At 39.9% G+C, this 12,170-nt stretch overlaps 3 protein-coding genes across 6 annotated transcripts in view; 1 reads left to right on the top strand and 2 right to left on the bottom strand.

The window, feature by feature from the left end:
- LOC115101085 (E3 ubiquitin-protein ligase ubr3-like) overlaps positions 1–5,632 on the bottom strand; it is a 41,782-nt gene extending 36,150 nt beyond the window's left edge. For all 4 annotated transcript variants that reach the window (XM_029620310.2, XM_029620397.2, XM_029620486.2 and 1 more), the window contains exons 1-9: positions 4,792–5,632; positions 2,831–2,970; positions 2,483–2,635; positions 2,147–2,296; positions 1,940–1,977; positions 1,782–1,845; positions 1,516–1,646; positions 1,140–1,368; positions 836–1,015 (exon numbers count right to left, since the gene is read on the bottom strand). In XM_029620310.2, the coding sequence (XP_029476170.1) occupies positions 836–1,015; positions 1,140–1,368; positions 1,516–1,646; positions 1,782–1,845; positions 1,940–1,977; positions 2,147–2,296; positions 2,483–2,635; positions 2,831–2,970; positions 4,792–5,225 (1,519 nt within the window). In that variant the 5' untranslated portion in view covers positions 5,226–5,632. The remainder of the gene's footprint in view (positions 1–835; positions 1,016–1,139; positions 1,369–1,515; positions 1,647–1,781; positions 1,846–1,939; positions 1,978–2,146; positions 2,297–2,482; positions 2,636–2,830; positions 2,971–4,791) is intronic.
- A 77-nt stretch (positions 5,633–5,709) lies between these two features.
- mettl5 (methyltransferase 5, N6-adenosine) lies at positions 5,710–9,970 on the top strand. Its single transcript, XM_029620814.2, has 8 exons — positions 5,710–5,790; positions 5,883–6,037; positions 6,296–6,410; positions 6,492–6,676; positions 6,753–6,835; positions 6,925–6,976; positions 7,836–7,885; positions 8,310–9,970. The coding sequence occupies exons 2-8, from the start codon at positions 5,938–5,940 to the stop codon at positions 8,349–8,351; spliced, it is 627 nt and encodes a 208-aa protein (XP_029476674.1). The 5' UTR covers positions 5,710–5,790; positions 5,883–5,937; the 3' UTR covers positions 8,352–9,970.
- LOC115101282 (lupus La protein homolog B-like) lies at positions 7,958–11,443 on the bottom strand. The gene is made up of 12 exons (XM_029620688.2): positions 11,261–11,443; positions 10,675–10,738; positions 10,467–10,570; positions 10,183–10,357; positions 9,983–10,090; positions 9,777–9,880; positions 9,626–9,697; positions 9,496–9,538; positions 9,121–9,258; positions 8,848–9,037; positions 8,653–8,769; positions 7,958–8,527 (listed from the first exon to the last, which is right to left on the bottom strand). The coding sequence occupies exons 2-12, from the start codon at positions 10,729–10,731 to the stop codon at positions 8,433–8,435; spliced, it is 1,203 nt and encodes a 400-aa protein (XP_029476548.1). The 5' UTR covers positions 10,732–10,738; positions 11,261–11,443; the 3' UTR covers positions 7,958–8,432.
- Between the last annotated feature and the right edge of the window lie 727 nt (positions 11,444–12,170).

The following is a 12,170-nucleotide window of genomic DNA, read 5'->3' as shown; positions in this document are numbered from 1 at the left end:
AGTTATTTATGACGCAGTCAGTCGGCGGTTGCCTGCACCGTCTGCTATAATGTTGAACGAGGCCAAGGAATAACATGCTCCGTAATTGTCTTTGTCAGGTTCAATTCCTAGAAGTGTAAAATAAAAGTTGCCTTCAATGTGCCATAACATCTGTTTTGCTGGACATCTTGCTCAGCTACTGAAAATAGTGACCAGCTAAATAAGCAGTGACTACCACCAATGGAAGGGAATTACAGAGAACTAATATTGCGTCATATGACTAAGCAGATACTAACGGGCCAATGCAGATGTCTTACTCTCAATATCAAAATAATTTCTGGTTACCTTACAAAAAAAGAGCATATTAGCAAAGAGCAATTTCCCAAAGCAAGAATTTTCCTAGGAGTGGTCAGAGTGGGGAGGGGAAAATTGAAAACTAGCCATTATTGGCAGAGGTTTGTAACACTGTTATTGGTCTATTAACTCATTTACCGCCTGGTGACGTAACCAGGCAGGCCAAAACTCATCCCACCAAAACATGCTGAAATTTCTAGCTGTCTTTTCAAACAGCTCTTACACTAAAAGGATATTATGATCGTTTTCATATTTTCACGGTATTATTCCAACCGCAGTGTAGAAATATATAAAAACACAGAAAAATCACATTTTTGGCTGCACTGGGCCTTTAACAGAGACAGATGATAGCACATGACTCCAATAGATAAAGATCAGACTAAAAATCACACCAGCTACGCTACCAGGGAATAATGATTAGTCATCCTTGAGGCAAATACTGACACATATCACAGTCCCAGCTACCACTGCTATTCAGATTCTTAAATCCACAGGGAATTACCTTGAAAGAAGGACACAAAGCTCATCCACAGCATGAGCAGTGAGTGGTCCTCCAGGAATTTCTTCGCTACACTTTGGTGTGAGAGAATATTAATAAAGTCGCTAACTAAAGGCCAGTAAGTGTTGTTCTTCAGCAGAGCCTCGCTGCAGTTGACCACAACGTGGCGGCTGTTCTCTTCATCTGAAAATAACGAGAGAGAAAAAATAAGAGTGACCGTCCACAATGAGGCTTGGTAGTGTGGGAAGCAGTTTAGATTCACAGTCAGTCAAACAATCATCAGGATGGCCATTCAAACACGGCTCACCTTGAAGTTCACTTTTGATAAGGCAACTCTCCATCATGTAGAGGAGGACAGTGACCATGATGTCTAGGAGTTGACACTCCTCCGTCACGTGACGTGCTAAGTCCTCATTGCTGAACAGCTGTACACTGATATGTACGATGCGGTTGGACATGGTATCCGACTCCTGGCTTTTCATCAGAGTTTTCATGATGAACGCATAATGTTGAACAAATGTTTTCGTGAAGGTGATCTACAAAACAACAACAACAAAAAAAGCACAACAATTAAACAGGTAATAATTGACTACATTCTGCAGTCCTAACAGCTTCTCTAAAAAATGTTTTTTAAAGAATGCAGCAGAGCCACTAGACTTACAGCTACAACCTGAAATACATACCTTGTAGTCTTGATCTGGCAGCATGTTCAGTAGAAAAGTAACCATCTTCTGAGGAAACTCGTACTTTATTGTCCAAAACAGCAACTCCTCCAGAAAACATTTGTGTTTCAGAGAGTCCATAATGGATGGATCTAAGGAGAGAATATACATTATTCAAACTGGTGACTCCTGCCAATGTTGAGTTTCACATTTTTTTTAATCACTTTTTAAAAAATCGGTGTATCATTCATCATTACATAGAATGTAATGCTTGTTATGTAAATTACCTTTGGTTGAGCTACTAAGTTTCACCCTCTTTCTCTGTCCAATAGATTGCCCATCTTGATCCTCCTTTAAGAAAAACAATGGGAAGTATTATAACTACTGTATCTATATTTCAATACTGAGAAGAAAGACTAACTATTCTGATACAGTATTCACATACCTCTTTATTGGACTCAGAGCTGGATGGTGCTGCGGCTCCTAAAGAAAACAGAGCAGAGACAGATGGCAGCCATTACTTCTTTATTTCCTTGATTAATGAGTCATTGAGAAACACTACTTCCATTATGTTTCCATACCACAACAAATGGCATGCTATCAGGGACTCTTATTTTGAGTTCCAACTCCTAAAGAGTGGATGAGGTCTTACCCAGTAAGCCCAGAGCCCCTGTCTCAGAACCTCGTGTGGGCTCTGCAGCCCCAGTCTGGGCCTTCTCCTCCACAGACACCAGGCCTGAGTTCTTCAGTGCTGACAGGTAGTTCTCGTAGTTCTTTTTTGCAAATACATTCTCTTCTTGACCTATAGGGCATATTTACATATGAGATATGTTTTAAACTAACAGACATTCATTAGCATGTGTGAAGCATTGAATTATTATTGTTTGGCAATATTGATTAGTATCATGTCACCTTTTGATAGTCCCCCCCGGTCAGAATAACAAATCACTCAATGGCACTATGAGTAAGTGGAAACAGACATATTTACCCATGCTCAGGTCCTTGAATGTTTGCTGATTCGTTAGGATCTTTGTCAGCACAGTTCTCATTGCTCCACCCATCTTCGTCAGTTCTTCTAGGAAGGTGATCTGGGGCTCTAGCTGCTGTAAGACCTTCTGTAGGTCCCTCTCAGCTGATGTGTCTGTTAGAGCAAGGTATGATAAAAGTTGTGAAATTAAAATGTGTCAGAAGGGCTCATGAAAACAAGCAGAATGACCTACATAAGATAGTTGTAAAATAACTTTCTCCACAATGTTTTGTTCTCAGAGGGCTGTTTAATTGCGATCGGGTGCTTTTAGGGTGTTCTGTAGACGTAGTGCGATGCTGTTTCTCCCACCTGGTTCAGTGTATCCATCCCTTAGGTACTGTATGATACAGATGATGAAGCGAGGGAGGACCATCTCTGACATCAGTAGTAAGTCTCGGGGGACTGAAGGAACATTCTCCCCGGTTCTTAACCGATGCCGTCTGCAAAACCTGACAGAACAACATCCATATACTTTTTTTCATAACCAAGAGAAGTACCTCAAATAAATTGTGGAAGTAATTGGGAACAATTACAGGACAACCTATCTAATGGATAATAGCAGTGTATTTAGTCTTCCTTTGATAGTGGAATATGTGCATTTTAAGTTAGGCTAGTAGTATATCTGACTGCCTTGAATAAAATGTCATGCAGTGTCATCCATCAGACAAAATAACTGCAGAAGTGTAAACTAATAATTTAAAGGAATGGTGGGGAGTAAGCTGCAAAAAAGACATGTTATATTTAATTTAGAAAATAACCTATGTGACATCGATATGAGTCAGAAGCATTTATTCTGTCAAAATTGACTAAAGTGTAAATAGTGCCATAAAGTCATTGTCAACCAAAACTGAGTTTTGCAGAACTTGTGGTCGTGACTTAGGTCAGAACACAAATGAAAGTTTGGTTCGTTTCAATCCTGCCCACAAGTAATCATCAGTTCGGAGTGCAGCTGCAAGACCCTATTGTAATGCCCGTGGTAAATGTGTGTTGACTTCGGTAATCCCTGCGGGGCTAGTTACGGACCATCTAAATTACACCAAGTACATAGGACAATTGTAAAATTCCAATAATCCAAATTTCAATGACTTAATGTATAGTTGGTTTGAGTTAAAGTAATTCATATACAAATATTTAATAAAAAACTAAAAGGTGCACAAAATTGAAATATTGTCTTGTTTATTGGTGGTCCGTAACTTGCCCCAGAGAGGCTATCCAAAGTGAAACCAACTTTGCAATGGGCACACACCAGACTGAAGCTAATTGGCAGAATCATTTGGTTAACTCTTCCCACCTGCAAACACACACCCACATCAAACCACACCCCAAAACCAACTCGCGTTTGAATTGAATCATGGCCTCCAATTAACCAAATCTTTAAAAATGAGGCCAAATCAGGAAGTGCAGTCGACCCTTTAAATCTAAACATGAGCTGATATGTTACAAGAAGTGATTGAGTTATTCTGCAGGGACAAATTGTAATGATCCTAGAAATCTTGTAGGATTAGTTCATTTCAATAGCACAGTATTTGCATTAAGAATATGAAATGCGAATCTATAAAATGCAAGTATTATGTTTTGTTCAATTGGATTCTTAAAAGGTCAACTGTTTCTGTTGGGTATACAGGTGTATACACCTCTGCGGTGTTTATAGCCATTGTTCAAAGCTGTGTGTACTTGACTAGATTGCTGGGGTTGGGTCTTATGACAGTGACGAACTAGCCTCTGGTGTTTTGTTAGCTAGCTAACGCCCAATTCATTTATTTTTTTTCCAAATAATTTGTATTTTCAATAATTAGAGCTTTTTCAGAGCTCCAATTCGTGAAAAAATATCCGAATTAGAATGTCTGTCAACGCAGGCTAACTAGTGCCCCCATTAAAAGTGTTTAGGTTTTGTATAGCTAAATCTAAAGATGAATGGTTTTTCAATCAATAGCATGTTCAGTGACAACATGTCAGTAAATGTAAGGGGACCTGTCAAAACGGCACAGTTGCTATATAAACTAGACTCCGTGAGGCAGCATACATACTAGGTAGAACTTTACGAGCTAACGTTAGCTGTTAGCCAGCAAACTGGGCATTATGACAGCCTAGCTATAGCTAGACATGCCCCATACATTGTTAAAAATGGTTTGGATATGTCAGTTGCTGTCAAAAAAATGGAAAGTATTATCAATTCATTAGAAAATGTCACTACAATCTAGCTAGCCAGTTGACGTTAGCTAGCTAACGTTAGCTATTAGCCAGCTAGCGCTCTTACGCTAAGGACTTACCCAGTTTCTCGCATGACATTACTATCTCCACAGTCACAGGCCCCACCAGCCTGGCTCCTGAACATATTGAAATCATGGCCTGTGTGATCGCCGTTGTTAAAACACTCTGCGCAGAGTGACATGCAAGGAGAAATGCCACAAGTCCGACAGCGGTAAGCAACAAAATTTGCTGTCCAAACCAAGCCGCATAGAGTAGCATTGTCATAGGACCGGACCGTTTTGCAGAACTCCTCGAAACCTTCTTCTCCTGCTATTAGACATTTACACCAGTCAAGAGCCTCGGTGTCTGCCGGTGGCTTTTCTGGATTAAGAACAGAATCAAGCAGCTCTTGAAGTTGTCGGACACCAGAGCTGTTATCAGTCCGATTAAGGTCTGACTTTAAATGAGCAGCAGTAGATTTCTTGTCCCGGCGTAGCAGCAACGCCGCCATCATGCACTCTGGCTTGTACACAAATGTATTTTTGTTGTCCTGTTGCTACGTTCTCGTAATTTCTCGCGATACATTCGATATTGTGTTCCGCGTCTATTGTGTTAAACCAATGACTTATATAAATCACTGGTTCAAACACACTGACCTGGCTTCATTGCAAATCCACATCCAGTTTGGCAGGTGATCAAGCTGTGTAGTAGTTTCGGCTACTGCTGTCCAGTAGGCAGCTGATCAACCGTGACCATGCAATTTTGTACACCAAAAGTTATATAGATAAACCATCACAACCCACGATTACAGTAAACTAGCTAATCCCTAACTATGGAATGATAACGGTGGAAGTAACTAGTGGAATCAGAAAATGTTATGCATGTTTTGTATTGCAAAAACACCATGATCATAGAGCTGTACTACTTTTCTTAGCGTCTGTTCCACCTCGGATTGTTTTCATTGAGACCCCACTAATGCGGAAGTGTCACTCTGTACACCTTCCCCGTGGCTCTGAAGTGGGTGTGCTGTGAGTTTTAGCATTCTATGCCATATTCTAGCTCAAATGTGGCCAGCAAAGGTAAACAATCAAACCAATTCTTGGATTGCATTTACAGGGAGCAGCTATCGAGTACAATCTAGCTTCCTTGATATATGTTGTCTTTCCGATAGGGATCTCGGCGTTGTGTGTTAGTTGTAGCAGGTCAAGGTTTGCTATCCAGCCAATATGAAACTGAAAGAGTTGGAAAGTTGTCTTCAACAAGTGGACGCCTTTGAAGAACCCAAAATTCTTCTTGAACAATATCCAACCAGCCCTCACATTGCAGGTAAGACTACTCCACAATAATCAATATAGGTGGCCCACTAAAGCTATAACATTACAAACGTGTTTGTTGTTGAAGGTAGACTCAGCCATATGACATCACGTCATACACATCAGAGCGACATTTGCATAGATGTCAACTACAACAATCTGCCAAAACCTCCTACTGGCTCTTCACAATTTGTTTGCATGCCAATTTGAATTGTGTTGTAATTGAAATTGCTAAGTCTAATTTTAGTAATTTAAACATGTATCTTTTCAGCATGTATGCTTTATACAATCCACAACACATTTGATGACATCGAGGGCAAATTGGTTGCAGATTTGGGATGCGGATGTGGCGTTCTTAGCATTGGAGCAGCAATGCTTGATGCAGGGTAAGAAAATAACACCAACTGTCTGAATAAAAGTTATTGTACTGGAGTATTTATCTAACCACTCACCTTCCTCTCTTATAGTTTGTGTGTTGGGTTTGACATTGATGACGATGCACTGGAGATATTCAAAAGGAACTCTGAGGAATTTGAGCTGACCAACGTAGACCTGATCCAGTGTGACATGTGCTCCCTGAGATCCCATGCATATGCCAAGAAATTTGACACTGTGATAATGAATCCTCCATTTGGTACCAAACACAACCAAGGTGAGATCACATTTTAAGGTGATAAAACAACCAATTGATGTGTTATAAACCTTTGATTGCTTTCTCAAAAATAAAGGTATGGACATGCAGTTTCTGAGGACGGCTTTAACTATGGCAACAACAGCAGTATATTCCCTTCACAAAACATCAACACGAGGCGTAAGTTGTCAGAACACTCCATGGTGTACTACTCTTTCACCAACTTCTGTCATAAGTGTTGTCTAATTCCTCTTTTTGCCTAATTGCAGCACATACAGAAGAAAGCAAGTGACTGGGGAGTAAAAATGGAAGTAATAGCAGGTAAATGTCACAATGGAGTTGTAGTACTCAAGTCTCGATTGATTACTTCTGACTCACCTAACCGTGACTTGTACTTGATAGGCAAACTATTAGCAGCAAGGGTTGTTCTCTAGCTCCGCCTCCAATCATAGGCTACATAACGCTCAAGCAACTGTTGCTTCATCGTAACCATCAGTCTACAAAATTGAAATTAAGTTTAAAACAGTCTAGCAATGTCGTTCTTTCACCTTGAGTATAGAAAAGTAGGCTGTTTGAATGTCATCTCGCTCACTTTTTTCCCCACAGCCAGGTTCTGAAAAGTCTCCTTAAATTTTTTGGTATTCACCCACATGTGAATGTGAAAAGTAGAGTTGAGAGCCTGTTTATTATTGACATTCTTATCAATCTGACAGGAGTAATAGCCAATACTGTCTAGAGAATTTATCCCTTCAAAACATTGCTGATTTGACAACTGTTGAACATTAAATTAAATGTGTGTGTGGCTGCGTCTGGACATGTTTCATAGGCTATTGCAGGCAATTATCACCATTGGGTGACAAATCTTTCCATCACATTTCTGCCGGGCAGATATCTACCATATAAAGAGGCGCTAATCTACTGTAGAAGCCAACAACCAGCACTAACCAAAATGTCTAAAGAACTCCATTTTGCTTTCACTTTGTGCACATAAACCAATGTTCATGTATTTTTTTTAACCCCGACTTGAGCACATGGACTAGGACACGATAGACAGCCATAGGAACTCTACCACCGGCAACTGAATTAGCCAGAGGGACTCGTGACTCAACTACAACACTGCAGTGGAGGTGATGAACAAGTACACCTAAATGAAACCTGACAATGTTTCTCTCCTTGACAGAGCTAAGATATGACTTGCCAGCGTCCTACAAGTTCCACAAGAAGAAATCGGTAAGAAAAATGTTGACATGTCTGTAAATTGTTGAGACAAGTGCTTTGAACATATGCTTCTGAGAATCTGACTTACAATCAAAACTTTAATGGCTATTCACAAAAGTAAAAGGAACAAGATCTATGCTTTAGGACTCAACCGTATACACTTGATTAAAACAATTGAGAGAAAAGAATGGCACTGCTTAACAATTTTCTATTAACATGCACATCTTTGTATGGAGGTGACTAAAACAGGCGTAAAATGCTCCTGCTGAAATGATTTGTTTAGATGCAGTCAACACAACTAATGAAATCCATATTAAATAAGGCCCATAAAGTATGTTCAGGGTAGAAATTGATAGGTATTGACAATGTAAGATGCACACCACATTACTGATAAGGCTGACCACTTTCCAGTCTTATATTCTATATTGTTTTCTAGGTTGACATCAAGGTGGACTTTCTACGGTTTTCCACAACATGAAGCCTCCACTGGAATGGAATAAAGTTGTTTTCAATGGGTATCTTTTCAAATAAAATGCTTCAACGAGACGTGCTAGTACATTTAAGAACCATTTTCAGTTTTGACAACTTTTGCAGCTGGAGCTTCAGCATCTTTGCACACTCCTTCCAGGGCTCGCTTCTTTGGGCTAGGAGGTGCTATTGGAGAAATGGAAGTTAGAAGGAAAAGATTAGATACTCAATTGTTCCAAAGTTTATAATTGACAGACACGTCTCAGCAGAATCATGTCATTATATTGCGTGATTAACATAACTACTCTTACCGTCATCATCACTATCATCAAATTTGGTCTTTCTGCCTTGGTAGTGTGATTTGCCATCACGTCCACCCCTGTCCCTTCGTCCTCCTCTCCCCCCTCTACCACCTGATTTTCGGCCACCTGTAAAGAGAGGAAATGCACCATCAGATCAGAAATGACATTATGAAGAGAAATAAAAAACGCCTTGAAATCAGTTACCTCTACCACCTCGACGTCTGTTGAGAGATTCCTGTTGGTCTTCAATAATTTTTTTCAGAGCTTCCCTCTCTGCATCTCCCTCCACCACCTCCCACGTAACGTCTTCGCCTTTAATTTTCAAGTTTCCTCCACTTGCTTCCTTGGCCTTATCAAGAGCTTCCTTGGCACTCACTCTGAAGAGGATGGTACCCTGTAAGATACATAATTATTTCCTATGACATTCATTTGTAATTGAAGGGTGGTTCAAACGGTTTATTACACTGCAATTACTACCTCTTTGGCACCCCTGGTGAAATCAATCCATTTGATTTGACCATGACCTGAGAACACCTCGTGAAAGTCCTCTCTTGAAACACTGTCAAGATTGCCTGAGAACTTCAACAGGCATCCGGTCTGCTCGTCCAGAGATTTCTATAGTGTAAAATAAAGCAGCAGACCATTAGAACAACTTTAAACCTCCCTGTTTTGGGAAGACAAATACATAGGGTCCTGATCAATAGAAGCAAACAGGAGAAAAATGGCTTAAATAGGTGGTGCTACACAAACTTGTCCAATAACAGCTGCTACTTTCAAAATGTTCAGCCATAATGAAAACCCTTTCAAAACAATCTCAATAAGGATTTGTGATAGCACTTCCAGAGATCTTACCATTTCCTCTTCCTCTGCTTGTTTTTGTTTTTCGTCCTTGTCACTGTAAAACAAATTTAATTTGGAACAATTTACTATAACAAAAACATTCAGGAAGAAAAAACATTAAAAAGGTCAGTAATATGCTCACTGTTTAGCCTTAGCCTTGGACTCTGCTTTTAACAGTTTTCTATCCTCTGATTTCTTTGCATGGTAGTCCTCTCTGAAAACACAAGCGCAGAGTTAATTCATACCCTTTTCACCATATTAGACTTGGTCGCGGTAGCTTAGCCTCCGCCTACCTTGAAAGTATAATCATTTCATTTTCTTTGAATGATTTGGTGTCTGTGCGTGCTAGGAACTGCTTTGATGCTTCTTCAGTGTCAAAAACCAGGAATACTGAGCCCTGAAAATGGATGGAGATGCTGAGTGTTTTGTATTACACGCATTGTTTTCATGTACCAAATAAACTGCCCCCTGGTGGGATAATAAAGTTGATCTGAATCACCTTGAAATTCTTTTGTAAGTTGCGTCTCATCTGAATGTTTTCTATGACGCCTTTCCCTTTCAGCCACCCCTCGATTTCATCAAGGGTTGTCTCCAATGGGAAACCTTTCTGGAAGATCATAGAAAATGTTTAACATACAAACACAGGGCTCCAAACAGCTGTAATTAGGTGCATCTCGAATCTTGGAAAATTCAACTTACAATGTACACAGATTTGTGTTTGAGGGTATCTTTGTACTTGTCGTTCAGTTCTGGTAAGGGCTTGCTTGAAATTCTCCTGATTTTTGTCGTATCCTCACTCAATTCCAAAAGGCCAGTCTGGGATTTCTTCAGAGACTCAACAATTACACTGTGATCGGTCGTCAAGCATTTCAGCCTGAAAATAGTAAGGGGAAAGTTAGAAATTATGTTACAGCGAACAATAAACATGTATGTAGGCCTTACTAAGTCCCAAGCTTCAACTGATCATATTCAATTGCACAAACCTGTTAAACTTGAGCATGGTTTCCAGAGTCACCCAGCCATCATCGAGCTGCAACTGTTCTTTGAGGAACTTGTCTCTTGGAAGGTTGTGATCACCGAAGTAGTACTTTGAAGATGAATAAAAACGTGTCAATCAGGGAAGATCAGCATTATCCAGGTTAGTTGTCAGTATACATCGCCATATTTGAATATACAGCTACAGTATAATACCTCAAGCTGTTGAGCCACCTTCTTCTCAAGTTCAGACATTTCTTGAATTTCTGCCATGATGAGTCTGAAAAGAATAAGTAAATGGAGTATTTATTAGATCAAAATGTGACAAAATCAATGATTGATTTATAAGCAACACAAACCAAATGGAAATGATTTAGCGACATGCACGAGCCGTGACAGCTAATTACACAACGGACAAGCGCATGACGTTTGCGTGGGGAAAAGCCTTTGCTCACCCACGTTTTCACTCCTGACTGAAGACAGTCATGTTACCCAGCCTAGCAAGCTACCTAATACTATAGAAAGCCCGTGTGAATTAATTGCGTTCACGAATGGTTACAGTAACATAGCCTCTAAATCCAAAGGAAGACATGGCCTAACGGGCCGTTTACAGCGTGTCCAGCACGTACATGAAATGCCTCGCTCGGTCTGCTAACTCGTTACGTTAGCCTGCTAGTTAACTAGCGTGCAACTGTTTCTTTCTCCACGGGCCTCTAAAATATAAGATAGGCCAATTCTATACCAAATAAGATGACTTGCATAGGAAGTTTAAACGCTGGTTAATTGTAATATATTTACTTACTGTGATATATTGACTGGCTACCTGCAGAAATTCAGATTGATGAGAAGGCTTTCTTCCACACGCGCTAAATCACGTTGGCAAGCAAGTGGGTTGTCCTGTGTGCTACGGAGATCGTTGAGGGCCAAAACTGCCTTGGTGTGCCAAATATGTATAACTAAACCAAGTAAGACCACTGCCTGTCATTTACAATGGAACAAATGAGTCACAGTGGGCAGAACAAGAATGGACGTGGGCAGAGCCAAGCACACGCTAGCGAGATCCTATTGGCGCGTTCTAGAATAATTCTGCATATGTCCGTTAGGGAACGATCCACAAAGAATTCGAAAACAAATCCAATTTTGAAAAACTCCCATATCTACTGGGTGAAATTCCACAGTGTGCCATCACAGCAGCAAGATTTGTGACCTGTTGCCACGAGAAAAGGGCAACCAGTGAAGAACAAACACCATTGTAAATACAACCCATATTTATTTTATCTTGTGTCCTTTAACTATTTGTACATTGTATATATATATATATATATATATGTATGTATGTATATATATATATATAATATGACATTTGTAATGTCTTTACTGTTTTGAAACTTCTGTATGTGTAATGTTTACTGTTCATTTTTGTTGTTTTTCACCTTATATATTCACTTTGTATGTTGTCTACCTCACTTGCTTTGGCAATGTTAACACATGTTTCCCATGCCAATAAAGCCCTTGAATTGAATTGAATTGAATTGAACGCCTACTCTGCTCATTTCGCCTTTGCATTCCTTCTACACAGCGCGATTTTAACTTTTGCGTAGGGTAAAGTGTACTAAACTTAGTCCACTCTGTTCATAGCAGATTCTAGTTTTGGGAACAGACATCTGTATTGAGAACAACTGTTTTATCGATGAGAGCATTTGCAGAATGTC

The sequence above is a fragment of the Oncorhynchus nerka genome, linkage group LG1 (assembly GCF_034236695.1).
Source record: "Oncorhynchus nerka isolate Pitt River linkage group LG1, Oner_Uvic_2.0, whole genome shotgun sequence".
NCBI lineage: Eukaryota > Metazoa > Chordata > Actinopteri > Salmoniformes > Salmonidae > Oncorhynchus > Oncorhynchus nerka.
The sequence above is the reverse complement of the archived record's forward strand: the minus strand, read 5'-3'. Positions and strand labels throughout refer to the sequence as shown.